Below are 20,116 nucleotides of genomic sequence, written 5' to 3'. Positions count from 1 at the left end.
CATTTCAGTATTCATAACAGTACATCCCACCCCTTGGCCATGGGGTCTCTTTTAGCTCAGTCTGCACAATGAAAACAGATATACTGTATGTAGGCCAACAGCAGCGAGGCTCTCCTTCAAGGAATGCCTTTATTTGTGTCCCACTTGTGCTGTATTTATAAATGTGAGCATGGCTGCTCTTTAAAAGACTCATGCTGCTGCTGCAATGCAGGGATGAATAATACACATAGTTAAACACTGGTGGAGCATCCCTGTGCTTTTACATCTCCCACACACTAGGAGCATGACATTTACGCTCAAACTCACTGGAGGAAGGAGAGTGAGCAAATGGTTAGAATGAAGGAATTCAGATAGGTAGAGATGTTCTTCATAGTTAGGAAATATGCACTGATCTTTGCATGATCTTGACATTACATGGTCATTTGCTATAGTGTGCCTCTGGTTTCAGTAGAGAAGTCTGGAAGTCATGTTCCTTAAGTTATTCACGGGAAAGAAACGCAGCAGTGCTGACTCTGCAGCACCAGTCTCTTATCAGTGAAGCAGAACTGTGGGACACAGAACTTCTGCAAAGCAGAGATGAGTAGCTTGGCTCCATGCAAGCCTCAATCAATAAAGAGATAAAGGACGTTTCATTTTCCTCTGCTGTATAAAACGTGTAATCAATTTACATGAAAAGAGTGTTCTGTACATGAGAGATTTGCAGCTTGCAGCTTAATGGGTTTGTGTGTGTGAGGATGGAGTGTAACACAATATTATCTGTATCTCAGATTTGAGCAGGAAGTGGGCATAGCCAAAAACAATTAATTTTTTTTTTTTAAATGTGAATCCTATCACTATTCAACATGTCTCTCATAAGAATGATGTCTTTCCCAAAGCAGGAAACTGTTGTTTATAATTCACAACAATAGCCACCTAATAATATTTTTTATCAGATTTACTTTCATTTTTGGGTTTGTTACATTCCATAAAGACCAGAAACATTTGCTGGACATGCTGTCAGATGTACTATGAAGCTGGGACACAGTGCTGCTGCTAGTCAAACTGGTTTCCTACAAGCAGCAGTTCCTTATAATGCCTGTATGATTTTTCAAGGTGTATGGTAATGTGGTTTGATTTTGGCGCTCAGTCAGGCTACTGAAACAAACCACTGAGGAAAGAGAATACGAAAAAACCCAAACAATGTACCTCTTTTTTAAATTTTTTTTTTATCCTTATCGGTTTCAAACACATTATCTGTACATTCAGAGTAATGTACAGTATTTGTACTCTGTTACATTCTTGTGTGTGTGTTCTGTGAGGATACCGTACATCTACACTGAAGATCTAAAGGTTTAACATGATAGGCATTGTGAGCACTGGGCTGTCATGTTGTATGGTAGTTACAGTACATCAGTACAGTAAGCTGCTCTCCTTAGTCTTTCATCTTCTCCTCTCCTCGATGAGCAACGCTTTGTGTGTTTTCTCCTTTAAGTGAACCACATGCAGAGGGTGCTTCAGGGAGAATCAAAGCACAGAGGCTACAGTATTTTTAGGGTCCCAACTGAGGTTGTATATGTCTGGTACCCTTGCAGGTGCTACATCATTCCTATTATAAAAATGGTGCCTTGACCTAAATCACTCACTGCTGTATTAAGTTGGTTCTATTACCTTCAGGAACAACTCTCTCTTTCTTTCTTGCACAGGGGCTTGCTTGGGCCTGGGGTCACCTCTCCGTGATGCCCTGCTCCTCCCAGTGCCATTATCAGTTTGTTTTGGCCTGCTGCCTTCTTTTAAATGGTTCAGACCTACAGTAAATATTGCGCACATTGTTAAATAGTTGTAAACATTGAATATTTATTTGCTGTTTAAAATGTTCTGTGGAGCTGAGAAAGGCATTTAAACAGGACACACGATTCCCTGGGTGTCAACACCTCACACACAGTGTCACACTTTTGGCAGCAGAAATAGAGGCCCGAGGCCACCTAGTGTAAGGACAAGCGTTACGGGAGCATCTGTGCAGGTTTCAGCCCATCCGCTGCGCTGTCCCCCAGCATTCTTCACTTGACCTGAAATCAGCCGTGTTTTATATAAAACCCGTGGAAGACAAACTGTCCAGATTCTTGTGCTGGGACAGCATTGAAGGAGGTGGCTTACGTAAGCCGAGTTCATGGTCTATTCTGCCTGGACACCATGTGACACTGCGTAGTGACAGTGCTTCTCTGAACGAGGGTCTTTGTGTTTCCTGGTTTACACTTACACAGAGATGCCTTTTGCACTCACCGATCATTGCATTATGTTTCCATGACATATTTGCATAAACAGTTAGCAGGGCGCTCTTTCACTGTGACAGCTATAGAATCAACTGTCTGGGAAGCACACTTTCTATACCATAGTGTTCACCCTTCAGCTCTGAGCTTTCATCTACAAGTATTCTCCTGCTGACGTTTATCTAGGCTGAAGGTCAGCAGGTCACGTTATTGTGAAATGGGAGCAGAATTGTGCTATAAGGCATGTACAGCTCAGACCAAATGGCGCACTGCCTGCAGGAGGCTACATGTGTATGTAAAAGCATCTGCCACTATGTGACATATCTGAGGGTTACTGGGTGAATAATTACAAATGTTAGTGTTATCTTTTTCCTCAGAAAGCGATTAGTAGGCATACGGTAAAGAATGACCTAAAGTTAGTTTATGCGCTCACTGAGCACATAATTAGGAACACTGTACTAATACTGGGTAGGACCTTCCTTTGCTCTCAAAACAGCCCCAATTCTTCATATCATGTATTCCACAAGATGTTGGTAAAATTCCTTTGAGATTCTGGTCCATGTTGACATTCCTGCAGATTTTCAGGTGCACTTTCATGCTGTGAATCTCCTGTTCTACAACATCCCTAAGGTGTTCTATTAGTCATAGATTAGGTGTACAGGTGTTCGTAATGTAGTGCTCAGTGAGTGTATTTCAGCCAAAAAAGACTTGCAAAACATGTCAAAGCTAAATGCTAAACCAGTAAAGAAAAAATATATAAACACAGTGCAGTGAAAAAGTATGATTTTTTTCTGTTTTTATGTATATCTCATGCTAAATTGTTTCGGAAATTAAAACAAAATCTAGGGTAAAACAAAGGCAATCTGAATAAACACAAAATACAGTTTTTAAATGATAATGTTATTTATTAAGACAAAAAGTTATCCAGTACCAACTGGGCCTGTGTGAAAATGTATTTGTTACTAATTTCCCAAATCTGTGAAAGTGCATTCATAATGGGGTTCAGCTGGACTAGACGCAACCAGGCCTGATTACTGTAAACCCTGTTCAATCAGATCAACACTTAAATAGAACTTTTTCAACAGCAGGTTGGTTAAAAGGTCTTACCCAGTAACACACTATGCCAAATATGAAAGAAGTTCCAGAAATGATGAGGAAGAAGGTCATTGAAATACTTCAGTCTGGGAAGGGTTACAAAGCTATTTCAAAGGCTCTGGGACTCCAAAGAACCACAGTCTTAACCACCATTATCTATATATATATATATATATATATATAATGCTGTGTATATATAAGTGTATATATATAAAATTATATATATACACCCTATTATTAAATTATAGCATGATATAAATTTCACCACTCACCATGGTGAAATTTACATCACGCTATAATATAATAATAGGGTGTATATATATATATATATATATATATATATATATATATATATATATATATATATATATATATAATTTTATAGACATAAATTAAATAAAAACGTAAATATAAAAACAATTCAATAAGGCTTTATTGTTGCACTTCCATCAGTGAAACAACTGAATACAGCCTTGTTGTGTTGTTGCAATTTTTTCCCCACAAAGCTGACATATAGCTTTATCCAAATTTATTGGTTCACCTCTCTCCTTAGGCAAGAATCCAAAATGTTCCCAGATCTACGATGTAATATTTGGTTTCCCAACAGAACCCGAATTGAAATAGCAGAATTCGACTGACTGGATTTTGTGGTGCTCAAACACACCTGCGCCAAACTAACAGACACCACCATATAAGGCGTTTGATTATGATTATGTAATTTGTGTATTAATATCAAATCTCCCGCTATATGGTAGGCTATAAATAAAAAATAATATTGCAACTGTTATTACTACACTTGTATACAAAACAGTGTAAGTACTTAGTACTTGTCATAGTGCCCACTCAAGCAGAAACATTAACGTGGCATGTGATGTGACACTACCGCAGGTGGCACTCCACCACCGTGGTGGCAAACTACCACCATGGTGGTGCGGTTGTCATGGCCACCATCACAGCCCTAATTATCTCCAAATGGAAAATCTTGCAACTGGATTCTGCAGCAAGACAAGGATCCAAAGCATAGGAGTAAGTCCTAGTCCTTAGAAGTAAGTGAAAGACTGAGCTCCAGTTATTGAAAGCGTTTTCTTGCAGTTATTGCTGCTAAAGGTGGCACAGCCAGAATTTAAGTTTAAGGGGGCAATTAGATTATCACATGGGTAATAGGTGTTGCATAACTTTTTTTTTTTGCTTCAATAAGAAATGAATAAATATAAACTATTGTGTTTTTACTCAGGTTGCCTTTATTTTATGTTGTATTTCGTTTGAAGATCTAAAACTATTTAGTATGAGATATACAGTTGCAATCAAAATTATTCAACCCCATTGCAAATCAGGTTTATTGTCAAAACTTACAGACTTTCAGCTGTTTGCATTGAACAAGTCAAACAAAAGCAGTTGAAATTATTCAACACAACAAATGCTTCAAGTGGGTTCCGCAAATTCAACTAAATTATTCAACTCAACTGAATAAAATCCCTCACAACAGCACAAGTATGCAAAACAGGTGTTGTCTCAAGCACACCTGATGCACCTAATCAAGGGCTTCATTATTGCACCAGGTGTGCTTGAGCTGGAACACCTGAAATACCTGACCTGGCTAGGGGTTTGTTGAGTGTACACGACCTGGATGGAGCAGAAAAAGGAAGCTATCAACGGCTGCAACCAGATTTCTGAGACGGCAGGTTGTGAAAAACCCTCGAGTGACTGCAAAAGACCTGCAGCAAGACTTGGTGGCAGCAGGTACTGAGGTTTCAGTGAGCACAGCACGGTATGGTGCGTACTAAATAAATGCAGAAGGTTTCCATGCCAGAGCTCTAAGGCGTACACCACTACTGATCTAAAAGCACAAGAACTTTTGGAACTTTTCGGCACAATGGATCAGCGGTATGTCAGGAAAAAGAAGAATGAAGACAGAACACTCTGTCCACACTCAAGCATGGTGGTGGCTCGGTGATGCTCTGGGGCTGCTTTGCATCCTCTTTCGCTGGAAACCTGCAGCGTGTGGAGGGTAAGATGGATTCATTGACGTATCAGAAAATCCTAGGCGAAAACGACATGCCGTCTGTGAGGAAGCTGAAGCGTGGGCGACATTTGACCGTCCAACAAGACAATGATCCCAAGCGTATCTTAAAATTCCATCAAGGCTTGGTTGCATAAAGTCATCCTGGAATATTCTACAGTGCCATTACTGTTACCTGACTTGAACCCCATAGAAAATATGTGGTGGGATTTGAGGAAGGCGGTTGCAGCACACAAAACCAAGAATATTACTGAACTGGAGGCCATTGCTCATGAGGAATGGGATAAGATTCCTCAATAACGCCAGAAGCTGGTGTCTGGCTTTGCGTCTTGTTTGCAGCAGGTCATAACAGTAAAATGATGCTCTACTAAGTAGTAAAGATGCTTGCCATGAAGGGGTTTAATAATTTTGAGACTGGAGAAATCATTATAAATTGCATATTCAGTTGAATTTGGGGAAACCACTTGAAGCGTTCGTTGTGTTGAACTATTTCAATTGCTTGTGTTTGATTTGTTCATTACAATCAGCTGAAAGTCTGTAATTTTGACAATGAACCTGATTTGCAATGGGGGTTGAATAATTTTGAATCCAACTGTACACAAAAGCAGAAGAAATCAAATACTTTTTCACAGCACTGTAGCTTTGCTCATTTGACCATGTCATATGTGCCTTTGCTGTTTACATTTTATCTTTTTTTTTTTTTAAATTAATTCCAAGGCTCAGTAGTTCATAAATAATTGAGAGTTGGTTACGGGATCAATGCTAATGCCACTGAAAGGGCACCACAACATTAACCTTACCTCCAGAGCTAATGGTTGTTTATGAATCTGCGCCTTTTAACTTAATTGAATCAGTCAGCAGTTGTTTTAACCCTTACATTTAAGTTGTAAATTGATTGTCCTGACTGATGTATACTTAGGAATTTACTTTTCTGGTAAAAGCTCAAAGGCTAAATGATGGTAAATTACTGCACCTCAAATTTACATGTTAATTCCAAGTTACATAAATTAAATGTTCTGTATCAGACATCATGTATATTTTGTGTATTTTTTTGTTATTTATTTATTGTTACTATTTTTTATCATGTACTTTGTTCTGTCCTATTAAGTAAGCACTAAATGTAACCACGACAAATTCTTCATAGCCAGTGGGTTTGGAAAGTATTCAGTCTTTGCCTATTTTACTGTGTTATAGAGTTAATTTAAAATTGATTACATTTACTTTTTTACCATCAGTCTACACACAGTACCCCATAATGAGAATGCAAAAATAAGGTGTTAAACTGCTCCTTAGGCAGCAATTACAGCTTTGCAACTTCTTAGGTAAGTCTCTGCAGGCTATGCACACCAGGATTTTGGTAATTTCTCCCATTCTTCCTGTCAGATCCTCTCAAACTTAATCAGATTGCATGGGGAGTGTCTGTGAACTGCCATATTCAGTTCTCTCCACCAGAAGTCTGGTCTTTGGCTTTTGGGACTTGCCACTCCAATGTTGTCTTGGCTGTATGCTACGGGTTGTTGTCATGCTGAAAGGTGAACCTTTGCCCTAGTCTGATGTCATGTGCACACTGGAACTTTCTTGGAGAACATCAAGGAAATGGAGATATCAAGATATTTCAGTTGTTTATTTTTAATTAAATTTATAAACAATTTATAAAAGCGTTTTCATTTCGCCATTATGATTGTAGATTAATGGGGAAAAAGTATATTTAATGCCTTTTATATTAACGTTATAACACAGTAAAACATGCAAAAACTGAAGGCATCTGAATACTTTCCGAAGTCACTGTATGTAAGGGAACTTGGCCAATAAGTCTGATTTTGTATATTGGTTTTCTCTCCATAGCCCTATAGAGTCCTGTCAGAATTTCTATAAAGACTTCACGTTACAGATTGACATGGCCTTCAACGTGTTCTTCTTACTCTACTTTGGTCTGCGTGTAAGTACTTTTAGACGTAAAGATCATTTTACAGTCCATTTGGAATCCAGTAATTGCTTCATCTTACGTTCAAATTTTCTCTAATATTTGTGTGATGTCCCCTCTGTCTCACTTTTTGTCTCCAGTTTATTGCAGCAAATGATAAGCTGTGGTTCTGGCTGGAGGTGAACTCTGTGGTGGATTTCTTTACTGTGCCCCCAGTGTTTGTGTCCGTGTATCTTAACAGGAGCTGGCTGGGTAAGTCTCTACTCACCCCCCCCTTCCCCTCCTCTCTATCCTGTTCTCCCCCCTCCAGCATTAAAGACAACAGTCAGTGCTCATCCAAGGTGACAGAGCCTCTACCATTACTGCAAAGACAGAAAGACTAGACTGGAAGAAGACAAGAAGGAGTGATGATGGTGACGAGGAGGCCAAAGCAAATGTTAGGGCAGCTTGTCTTATTAAAATGAAGCCTAGATACCTGGGTACCAGAGTTGATGTCACGTTCTGTATCCTGAATGGCTGAGAATAGCTCAGAAATGCCACCTAATGGACAGGTGCGTGAGTCTAGTGATGACAGCACAAACATACAGGTTGAAGAGAGACTCGCAGAAAGGAAAAGGAGATACTGGGCTGGGTTTAACTGCTATGGGTCAGTTCTGAAAGGAAAGGGAAAGTACTAAGATGCAGTCTTCTGTTTGAATGGATCAGTCAGAATGGCTCCACGCTTATTTGCTTCCCCGATGGTAATGATTTTTTTATATTCTGTTTAGAAGCCAAGAGTGACCTGTTGGTCAGGCAAAAGTGCAATATCACTAAACTGGAGGAAATTCACTTGTTTATTTGTGTGTAGCTGTGAGTAACTGTTTGTCTTTTGGCGGGGGAAGAAGAAGAGCACTAACTCTGTCACTCAAAAGCACTGCAGTGTACACAAGAAATAAAATAAAAAAAGCAGATCCACTCCTACACATGCAGACAACCACATTACATTCATTCTATGTCTCATCAGCTAGCAAGAGCAACACTACAGACCTAACTATATAGTAACTAACTCTAAAGTAAATGTATAAACACTTGATCAAACTGCTATGTGCTGTTGTATACATATCGCCTTGAAAAATTGCAAGCTTAAAGATGAGGCAATAATTTGTCATGTTACTCTTCTCCCTAAAGACTGTGAAGGTGTAAAACTATCACACTAGATAAATCCCTCTGATACCCATTTGTGAGAGCCGAGAATCAAAGGCTCAGAGATGATGAAATAAGCTGAAATAGCCAATGCAGCGTACCCGCATCATAAACCAAATTATAATCAGCCTAGAAAGTGTTCTCTTCATAAGAGTTATTCATCCTCCTTCTTCTGAAAACACACAGCGCAAAAGTCTAATCCTCTCTAGTCTACATGTTCTAATAAAGAGAAATAACCAAACACTGAGTAAACCTATTAATCAAAAAGCGCTGAATGCAGAATTCTTTCTAAAACATATGATGTGCAAGTCCAGTTTCTGTTAAGACAATAAAAAGACCAATAAAATGTCAACATATGAAAAGGAGAGAAGTTGACAATTAAACGCTATGTTAAAATAAGTGTCCAGCTAAGTGACAAATTGTTCTCATTATTTAATAGTGTATGTAGGGGAATTCTTTTTATATATTTGTTTTTAATATTAAATGGTGCTTATACAACAGTTAGTTCCTGTTCACTAATTTGATTGGACAAGCAGCGTTCCAAGAGTGCTGATATTTAGTAAAACTGCTCTGGTACATTTCACTGTTTGGATGACTCATTTTGTTTGTGTTCACTACGTTCAGTTTCAGTTCTAGTAAAAATGTGTTTTACATTGAAATGGTTACAACACTATGGGCTATCAGTCAGTATGTGTGTTGTTACACACAGCGCTCTGTCCTGCTGTGGCTTCTTTAGGAACTATTCTCGTTTGATAGAGCAAAAATAAAATAGTTGGCCATATTTTTCTGAAATGTCAGTTACTCTATATTAATTTCTTGTTTATAGACCTGTTGTATAATATCACACAATAAACTGAATAAAAATCACACCAGAAATCTCGCAATAGTGCTGTTGTGCTGAATATCAGTACTGCTTAAATATTGTGCGATGTGGGTTGGCATGGTGGCACAGGGGATAATGTTGACGCCTCCCACCTCCAAGGTTCCTGGTTCGATCCTGAGCTCTGGTTACTATCTGTGTGGAATCCATGTGGGTTTCCTCTGGGTTCATCCCAACTCCCAAAAAAACATTCTGTTAGGTTAATTGATAAATAAATATAATAATAATAATAGTAAATTGCCCCAATGTATTAATGTGTGTTTGTGGTGCACTGATATAGACTGTGAAGTGTGGTTTTTAAGGTGAAGAAGACCTCAAGCATCACTTCCTAAGAGAGTTGTAAATTGAGCAGGACTGTGTGGATCGGTTTAAATGGTGAAACCTATGTCTCTTGCTTTGTCCAGCTAATTACAGTATTGTCTACCCACTTAGAAATGCTCTCTCAGTCTGACTTGTTGTTGGCCACACTTAATGGAGGGAGGGGGAGAGGGGGGGCAGTAATTACATTTACTCACCGGTGGATATCTGGTCCATATACATACCAGGCTGGGATACAGCTTCTTAAATGTACTCACAGTGTGTAAAGCAAATTACTATATGTAACTATTAGGTGTTTCATTTTAGCACTAAAACAGGTTTAAATGCATTTAGCATGTTTATAACTTCAATCGGGGTGTTTCCTCAGTTCCCTGTGTATTTGAAGGTTACTCGCTGTGCAACACTGCCACCTGGAGGTTAGATGCAGTGCTGTTAATCCAGTCTGTGTTGTCTCTCAGCAATGCTGCTATGCTGTTGGTATAAATCTTTCTGTGCTCTACTCCTGGTGCATTCTGGTAGCTGTTGGCCTGCTGGGAGTAATCCAGGCGGCACAGACGCCATTATCAGCCCCTTGTTGTGAATGCTCATCTTATTCTGATTGAGAAATGGAGTTCTGTGGGGGTGGTGCATATGACATGTTCTCAGTGTGTGAGCCTCCAGATGTGAATGAAACACAGTGTGTGCCCAGATTCTCAATGAATGTAGTTTTTGCACATGTTTCCTAAGCCTGACCCAGCAAACTGCATTGGCTTTGTGTCCTTTACTCTGATAGTAAAGATTTACTGGCCATTTGAACGTTTTTCATCCATACTTCAGTAAATCAAATCAACAAATTGGACAATAAATAATGTCTCTTGATAAAATGATTTTTTAATAAATATATCTTCTGTGAGTGGAAGGTTCAGCAATAAAAAGGCTCTATGGTTCGAATAAACAACCAAAATATTATTGTACACATTTAAATAATTCATCTTTTCCTCCATCTTCAGTAACTGCTTTATTTTGTTGGATTGTGCTCTTAAATCTGTGCTTAGGGTCTGAGTCTGAAAGATTTATTTTACAGTTAGAGGGGTTCCTGGCTGCAAAACGTTTGTGGACGCCTGGTTCTAGTTTTCTGCCAGCTGAATGGCAATATCTCATCTTAGAGGTACCTTGTAGGTAGACTGGATATTTGCCATTCTAAAGAGGCAGAGCTTTTGTGGATATGATGTGCTGGAGGGGTAGGATTAGGGGAGAAATCAGAATTAAGGTCTCCAGTAAGATTCTACTATTGCTAATCCCAGGTGCATGCTGTAGAGCACCATAGTCTGAAAAGTCATGACTACTGCATGAAGTCACAGGATTTCCTTCTACAACTCCAGTGTTACTAAAGTACCTGCCACTTCAGTGAAGCTTACAAATTGTATGTAATGAGATATTTGTAGTGTCTGCTATAAATCTTTCAAAGCTATAAAGTCTAGTGTGTATGATGCAGTGTGAGGAGTGTATGTGAGAAAGAGACTGAAAGAATGTGAGTGTCTCGGAAGGACGATGAGCATTGGTGTCATGTAATCAGCCTTGTAATTCATCTATTACATCCATCCATCCATTTCCGCTTATCCTAGACAGGGTTGCAGGGGAGCCTGGAGCCTATCCCAGGGGACTCTGGGTACAAAGCACGGTCACCCTTGATGGGGTGCCAACCCATCGCGGGGCAGACTCACACACCCATTCACACACTACAGAAAATGTAGAGATGCTAATCAGTCTACTATGCATGTCTTTGGGCTAGGGGAGGCAACCGGAGTACCAGGAGGAATCCCCCAAAACACAGGGAGAACATGTAAGCTCCTGACACGCAGGGCAGAGGCAGGAATCAAACCCCTAACCCTGGAGGTGTGAGGCAAATGTGCTAACCGCTAAGCCACCGTGCACCCACAACTATTACGTTGTTTCTTAATTGGCACCCTGCTGTATACCTATCCTCTCTCTTTCACCTTCAGTTGATATAATGGAAATAATAAGTGTGTTTCATTAGTATTTAGAACACGTCACTGCAATGTGTTACAAACAGTATTACAAACAGGTCATTTCTCTGTGCAGCCAGGACAGCATTACTTAAAAATGATTTTTTACTATTTCGTTCTTATCGAATATGTTAATTCTATGCTGTTTTCTATGTTAAAGAAGTCATTCTGTTTACTGTACGAGTGTAGCGTTCAGTCCACTTCAGTATTCTGTACACTTGACCTCTCCCTACTTAATAAAACTGTACAATAATAAATTAAACTTGGCAGGCTTGTAGTAGATACATCCTGGAGTTAGAGTTATTGATTCCTTTTATCATTAAAACTGTTTATGAAACTACACACGCCATGATCTACCTTAAAATCTCGGTAGATAGTGACAGACTCCCTACATTACATGAAAATCGCAGTTGGAGAAGTGTTGGAGATGGCTAATGCCATGGGGTGTGAATTCTTTTTTTCTTTGGCTAATTAAGCATTCACACCAGGCAGCATACAAGTTCATTCTGCCATGACTTCAAATGTGATATAATGTTAGTGTCCTCACTGGCTTTTTCTTTGTGTCCGGAGTATTATAATTCTAGCTCGCCTAGAAATATAAAACTGGCAAACTGAAGTAGGAGTGGCATTTCAAGAAACTCTTTTACACTTACAATGAACATTATTATATAAATGTAAGACTCTGCATACTCACAAGTTGTGCATTTTTATTGTGCTATTATTAGGGTTGTGCTAATAATCACATTCATTGTTTTGATTCTCAGTCACCTTAAAATGATCTGAGCTGAAAATAGCATCTCTTCAACACCCGTGCTCTCATTAACATATGAAAGAATGGTCATTTCTATACATTTACAGCTTGTTTCGACACATACTATGTACTTAATGTATGTGTATGAAACACGTACATGCATACACACAACCCACACCTGCAAAATATAAATGGATGTAACACATAATTGCACTAAATGCGATATTCAGTATTACTTTACAAATTTAACTTGAGTTAACCAGTCATTCTTCCCTTTTGTTCTTTTCTCTTCTTTTCGAGCACCCGACTTATGTGACATCTTAATACAATTGTATAAATGTAAAAACCTATCTATTAGCCAGAGACCCTCTACATAAGAGAAAATGTAATTTGCCACAAAAAGAAGCTCTTACTGGAAAACCATGACAGACCAAACCATTTTACAAAATTGGAAATATTAACTTACTGGATGAGTCATTAACATTACTGAAAAATGACTGCGTGAATATTTTGCACATAATTTTGTTAGTTTTTGTGAAAATGAAGAAAAAAAAATTACATGCTAAATGTTCACACACATTTTGTATACCCCTCCATTTTTTCCCCAGTGTATTTATCTACCACTCAGTGTGTTTATGTATTGAGTGCATGGAATATACAAACCATATTCAATTAATATAAAACATCATTAGTGCCTACTTGGTTTGGAGCTCATCATTGTGAGGGAGAGTGATGCAAACATGTTAATAGCAAGTTAAACCAATTTTAAACCCATGTGATGTATATTGACTTTAAACATCGGCATTAAAGTGAACAAGAGCTTTGAAAAAGCTGTTTGATATTTGTATTTCATTGCATCTCAATTCTGTATGTCTTGTTTTCCAGGTCTGAGATTTCTAAGAGCCTTGAGACTGATACAGTTCTCAGAAATTTTACAGTTTTTGAATATCTTAAAAACAAGGTAAGGCCGTCATTTTCCTTTGTTGCTAAGAAATGTGATGGTAAGACTTTAAAGGTACAATAAGTAGCAAACTGTTTTTCTTCTATGTTACACATATCCTACTTCTGACTCATCACATGTCTGGTCACAAAGCTTGGCAAAATATTCTGATCCTGAATCACGATCATCACCCTGACTACTCTAAAAGTTTACCTCAGTGCTCCACAGTACATGTTCTCTTCTTATTACTGTATAGCTGTCTATACCTACATCATTCTGTAGTTTCTTATCCTAACATTCATGTCATCTTACCGTACCTTTAAAATATACCGAGCTCACTTTCCTGATTTCCTGTGTTCATTCTCCCATGCCAAGGAGCTCGTTGCTCATCCCTAGTCCACCTCTCAGAAAGCACTGTATACTTACTACTTCATCCCAGAAGTCAGGTTTATAGCTTAGCGGAGCATGTTCTTTTTTTTTTTTTTTTTTTTAACTCTACACTGTATCTCCTCTTAGCATGCTGTAGGTAAGAAAGCAGGAAGAGTGGTGTGTGTGAACCCTGAAGCTGAGCTGAGGCTCTTTAAAAACAGGCTTTTCATTGATTTCTTCCACAACAGAGCAGGCATGAGAGATATGTTTCCTCGGCTGATATGTTACAGGAGAGGGAAAAATAACTTGCACTCAGTTGTCAGAAGACTGGTAGAAGGTTATTTAAGTTGCCTAATATAAAAATGCCCCTGCCCCTCCTCCTCTTAAAGTCCAGTGGGTACATTTGGCAAAGTAAGTCTCTGCCTTTATGTTACTGAAATGTCTAACACTGCGACTCTCCCAGTAGAAGCAAAACGGCTAGTTGTTATTTATGTTATGAGTGTACTAACAGCAAAAAAGCTTCAGCAAAACCTGAGATTCGCTATAGACGGGGATCACGTTATATAACTGACATGTTCTTTTGTGATAACCTGTGTATTTGCTCCCAGCAAGAGGTGATGTGGCAGCGTCCATGTCCAGCCTCATCATGTGTGTGTTGGGCTCAGTAGATGACTGACTTATCTGTACGGCAGTGCGATGTGTTTCACTTTGAGAGGTGTGATGTAACTCTCGTCTCTCACAGTAATTCCATCAAGCTGGTGAACCTGTGTTCCATCTTCATAAGCACATGGCTCACAGCTGCAGGATTCATTCATCTGGTGAGTGAGAAAACACACACAGAGTACCCCCCCTCAGCCCCTTCAAAGGAGTAAGCGTACAGGTGTAGGTCAAAATAAATAGAATATTAAAGAGGAACAAACATCTGATCCCATTAATACTTATTCTGAATTTGTAGGACGTTTTTTTCTAGCAGTGATGCTAAAAATTCAGTTTTTCTTTTTATTCCCTTATCAGGATATGCCAGGGGACATCTGTGCCACTAGATGGCAGCAGAAACTCAGCCACCTGTTTGGTTCCTCTCTCAGTTGAAGCACATAAAACCCTTCTTGGGTGCCCCACATTCAGTGGTGGCTATAATATGAGGAAACAGTAGATGGCTGTAAAGGATCAGGCTTGGAGCTGAAACTGAAGGCCTTGGTTTGTCTCAGTAACGCTATTCGTGCTCTTCTCCCACAGGTGGAAAACTCAGGGGATCCTTGGGAAAACTTCCAAAATTCTCAACCACTTTCATATTGGGAATGTGTGTACTTACTCATGGTTACGATGTCCACGGTGGGATATGGGGACGTCTGTGCGAAAACCACCCTGGGCCGACTTTTCATGGTCTTCTTCATTCTTGGCGGTTTGGTAAAATAATTTTCATCTGCACTTTGTCTGAGCCCCTTCATGCACCACATCATCTTCCACTTCATGTAGACAGAGACAAATGTTTTCAATTCAAAGCCCATAACTGTCACCAACCTACAGTCCTCATAAAACACACATCACCTTGTATATTCCCAGTGTCTTTATAAAACGGACTGAACTTCTCTCCTCCTGTTCTCCCACCATAACACATGTAGACCTGACATGTATGTTAAAATGTTTTCTGATCATTCATTCTGAGATGTAACCAATGTCTGATTAAGGATATTATGCATTTTATGAATGTTTTGTAAAACATGTTAAGTATTCTGCCCAAATCTGATGATACTGTAGCTATTTTCTTAAAGCAGTTGCGGTTTCAGGCCCCCACCCTTCTGTGTCTCTCCCCAAATTCCAACAAACACAGTGGCAGGAAGATGACCAATAGTCCTATCTGAACCCTACCACAGCACCTGCAGCCCCCCATACTACAGGCTCTGCAGTACACACCACACACTACAACTAGTCTATTTATAAAGTTTACACAGCGTAGTACAAATACAGACCAGGCTGGATGTATGTAGGACCCAACAAGGAAGTCAGGCGCACAACACCACCTTCTACACGGTACAGCACAGTAAACAACAGAAAAATCCGTGTAAGTGTGTGTGTGTGTGTCTGTGTAGTCAAGTTTTTATTAAGGAGACACACACACACACAGCTCTAGACCAAAGTATACAGATTACAAAACATGGCACTTTATTATAGCCAAACATGCATAACTACATACAAGCTACAATACAGCCTGAATATTTATAGTCCAACACTCATAGCTTAAAATGGACAACACAGAGCAAATGGTTACATCTGAACATCTGTTTGTTGATTTGTATTTTCTAAAAATGATCATTTAAACATGGTTTTTTAAATTTTGTTTTGGTTTTAGGTTTCTTTGAAAGTTTTGCCTTGATCACTGTAGACTTTAGATCAGGTTATATTCAAGGTAAATCCGGGCATCACTTGGATATTAATGCTTAAGTGTAGAAAGATTTTTACTTTTATATGATCCATCCTGTAAGCATTGACAAACATGGAAACTAAAGGTGTATTCTCCGTCATCCTATTTTGCTTTCGTCCTTGCTGTAGCAGACAACATGGTTTTTATCATTTTATGTTTATCTCAGGTAATTAGACTGGTTAGTTTTCATTAATCATCTGTGTTGCAGCGAGACAGATACAAGTTCCAGACTACAACACAAAATCAGTGCTGATAACTACAGAGTCAGAGAGCAGGAACAGATTAGCCATAGGGCAGAGCAGATCACATACAAACTGTAATCAGACACAGAGCAGATCGGACGATCTCCATATCACACGGTAGATGAAGCTCCAGCTGTCATGGAGTCACCGTAGTGATGTGTCCTTCCTTTGTTTTGAAGAGGCCTGGAAGTTATCATAGCTCTGTTCCCTGCTTTCTGTCAGCAGCACGATTAATGACTTCAGTATGACGTGCTGTAAAGCATCAGCTCCTGACCCAGCAGATGTCATGATTCATTTGGACCCTGGAGAGAGCAGCAGTGCAGAGTGGAGTTTAGTGGAAGGCCTCAGACAGGAGAGAGATTTCCCCATTTAGAAACAGATACAAAGCTTTCAACACAACAGGTGGCTGCAAACTATGCAAAATACATCCAGCTCATTTCCAGTCACGCTAATGAGTCTTAATGTGTTTTGCAGCTGTGGGCGCTCAGCCTGGACTATTCAAATCAACCTGCCACATTCACAGTGTTTATTGGACAAAACATGGCACATAGGGTTTTTTTTGTCTTCTTTTTGCCCCTCCAGTTTTGGTGCTGCCCCAGAATGACGGCTGGTCACATAAACATTTGAAAAGCCTTTTCAAACCAGTAGCTTTAATAAATTACACTCATCTTGACAGATTTCCTTCCCCCGCATTAAATCTGTTAAATGTGTGTTTAACACAGCACACTTTTTGGATCTCTGAGCACTTTCATTTGACCACTACAAAATAATTTTCCCAGTATTAAACTCTTTAAAAATGTAATAAAATATTCCTAACCTCTACAAAATTCACACACACACACACACACTTTGAATGTCTACACAAACAACATCTGCTCTTGCGATGTCAGGGAGGTGTATGGAGAAGCGTGCACCTCACGAACCAGTCTCTCCTCCTTTTTTTTTTTTAGTCTCTGCTTTTGTCTCCTATCTTCTCCTTAGGCCATGTTTGCCAGCTACGTCCCTGAAATCATAGAGTTAATAGGAAACCGCAAGAAATATGGTGGTTCCTATAGTGCGGTTAATGGCAGAAAGTAAGTATTCCAAGTGGCTCTGCTGCCTCGGCTGCAGTAGAACCCCTCTCTGCATGCCCTTTACTTTTTCTGTTCCATGCATGTAGGCCATGTTTGCTCGCTACGTGCCAGAAATTGCTGCTCTCATCCTTAATCGGAAGAAATACGGAGGGATTTATAACTCGACAAGAGGCAGAAAGTAAGTCCAAATCCAGAAGCAGGTGTGGTTGGGTGACATAAGCCCTCCTGATAGTGGAGGATTCATATTAGTATATAGGCTCTGTTCAGAAATGTAGACTTGAAATGGAAATAAATGTCACACTGTGACTGGAGACCTTGGCCATGAAAGCCACGTCCATTTTTTTATTTTTTTTATTTTTTTAAGAAACATCCCGCACAGCTGCATTTTAATTTCATTTCTGTCTCTAGAGCTTTCATGACTCTTGTTTTTGTCATTGTGTTTACTAAGAAAATGGAATTTAAATCATTCTTATTTGTTTATAATGTAATGTGAGAGTCCTATAAAGTTCTGAAAGATAGCCATGAAAACTGCAGTATCTTACTACCTTAAATGCCTCTTTTGTCTGCTTGTAGAGACTCCTTTTCATCCCATTTTTCTTTTTTTTCTTTCATTTGTTTGGAGTTGACTGACTTTTTGCATGCCCTCTGTGACTGGAGGTCTGCTGTTTTTTTTTGGGTGTGCATGTTGCTTTGAGACAGGCCTGCGTGGCTGTGGTACTGCTAGCCCATCACCTCATCTGTGTCTGACATGACTCTGGCCCTGATCTTCAGTCACCCTGAATGCCTGGATGCCTCAGCTCTTGCACTGGAGCCTCTCAATTGCACTTGGCTTGCTTTTTTTGCCCCACTTGGTACTTTATGTCCTGTACGGTTGTTATTTATTTCCCGAGGTTGCCCCTGATTGTCAGTGTGGCTTTTTTGAACACCCACTCTGGCTCAAACACAGCCCTGTTATCAGCACGACAATTCTCCCCAAGTGCCTCCGCTTATGTCCTGTATACTAAAGTCTCCCTTAATCTCTCTCTCTCTCTCTCTCTCTCTCTCTCTCTCTCTCTCTCTCTCTCTCTGTCTCTTAAACTTGATGTGAAAAAAGATCATGGCCACAACTAGCTTTCATCAGTTGTCTTTTAGGGCAAATACTAAGCAAAGAGAGACGGAAGCCATTAGAGGCCTTTTTGTTTGATGCTGTTTCCCTGTCAGTGAAACAAGATTGATGAAATGTTATGTTTGGCCTCAGCGCCATGGTTGGATTTGGAGCCTGGTGTTGAGAGAAGGCTTGTCAGATGAGAGGTCTCTCTCTTTCCATCTGTCTCTCTTTGTCCCTCTCTTTCTCTCTCTCGTTCTCACTGGTGATACGTTCATGTGGTTGCAATTAGAGGCGGCCAGGATCCAATTCTGTGGCCAGGCCAAAGACAGGCACCAGGCTTTGCATTATTGCTTTAAATATTGATGTGAGCGTGTTTATATTAATGGATGCTTCAGAACACATAAATAAATGCGTCAGTTTGTTTATTTATTTCTTTCTTCTCTTGGTACATTTCTGGCAGTCTCAGTGTAGGGGAGTCCATCCCCTAGCCCAAATTCTTCTCTCTTTTTTTTTTTAAACATAAATTCAGCAGGTTATGTCATTGGTTTTAAGATGTTTTTGAACGAATCTACAGCTGCCATGGCAATAAACCCTTCAGTTTATAGTATTGTATATAGTTAGTGCAGGATTTAGGTTGTAAAGATTTAGTTGTAAATAACGTGATTTATGAATAGTTTTTAAATGAGTAGGATTTTCCGGACTAAAGAAGACCTGTTTTTTATCATCAGTACCAATGTTCAGGTCGAAAATGTAGTCATGTCAAAGGATTGTAGAAGGTTTTTTTTTTTAATAAATAAATAAATAAATAAATAAAAATAGTGCTGTGAAGTGTGATTACCAACTTTCTGAAAGTTTCTATAATTTTTTATGAAATTGGCATATCCACTTTTGCATTCGTCTTGGAGGTGCCAACTCTGAAGTCAAGCAAACATGGTGACTTCTGGCTCAGTGAGTGGTTTTATGTATAATCTCATCGAGGGTCATGGCGGCGTGTTCAGCCACCAGAGCAGTGACAGAGCTGACGCTGGATGTGCAGTTGTAATAAAGAGCAGCTCTGCTGGCACACGTCTGTCTCTCTGCGGTTTCCGTTAAATCAGAACTGGACCAGGACAAACGAGCCACATAAACCCTGCATGAACTCTGAGCTTATACACTTCCTCCGAATGTGTGTGCTGACACTTAGAATGTGGAGCCAGCTCCACCCAGACCTGCAGGACAATGTTCTTGTGTGTGAAAGTGTAGAAAAGCGAACAACATGTGTTAACACCATTACCAACATGGCTCTCATAACGAATGAAATTTTGTGCCATCAGTGGAACATTAGTCATTAGGTTCTCTTTGCTCTGTTGAGGTTGATATGGAAAATAAGCTCAGTGCGCCACGCCTCGTGATGTTAAGTCACAGCACCTGCAGTCCTGTCACTGACAAAATGATACTTTTAAATATATTAAGCATGCCTGCAGATGGAGAATGAACACAATCAACAAATCTGAAATGGAGTACAATAAGATAAACAGGAGTATGACAAAAATTTTTTTCATAATTCTAATTTCCTCAAGAG

The 20,116-nt window shown here is 39.5% G+C and overlaps 1 protein-coding gene across 8 annotated transcripts in view; it reads left to right on the top strand.

Annotated features, from left to right (window-relative positions):
* The window catches only part of kcnma1a (potassium large conductance calcium-activated channel, subfamily M, alpha member 1a), a 157,774-nt gene that overhangs the window by 85,865 nt on the left and 51,793 nt on the right, over positions 1 to 20,116 (top strand). For all 8 annotated transcript variants that reach the window (XM_053679671.1, XM_053679668.1, XM_053679667.1 and 5 more), the window contains exons 4-9: positions 7,207 to 7,300; positions 7,426 to 7,537; positions 13,308 to 13,383; positions 14,474 to 14,549; positions 14,968 to 15,138; positions 17,377 to 17,468. In XM_053679671.1, coding sequence (XP_053535646.1) covers positions 7,207 to 7,300; positions 7,426 to 7,537; positions 13,308 to 13,383; positions 14,474 to 14,549; positions 14,968 to 15,138; positions 17,377 to 17,468 — 621 coding nt within the window. The remainder of the gene's footprint in view (positions 1 to 7,206; positions 7,301 to 7,425; positions 7,538 to 13,307; positions 13,384 to 14,473; positions 14,550 to 14,967; positions 15,139 to 17,376; positions 17,469 to 20,116) is intronic.

Source organism: Ictalurus punctatus, chromosome 3, assembly GCF_001660625.3.
Source record: "Ictalurus punctatus breed USDA103 chromosome 3, Coco_2.0, whole genome shotgun sequence".
NCBI classification, from domain to species: Eukaryota; Metazoa; Chordata; class Actinopteri; order Siluriformes; family Ictaluridae; genus Ictalurus; species Ictalurus punctatus.
This window is presented reverse-complemented; position numbering and strand designations above follow the sequence as displayed.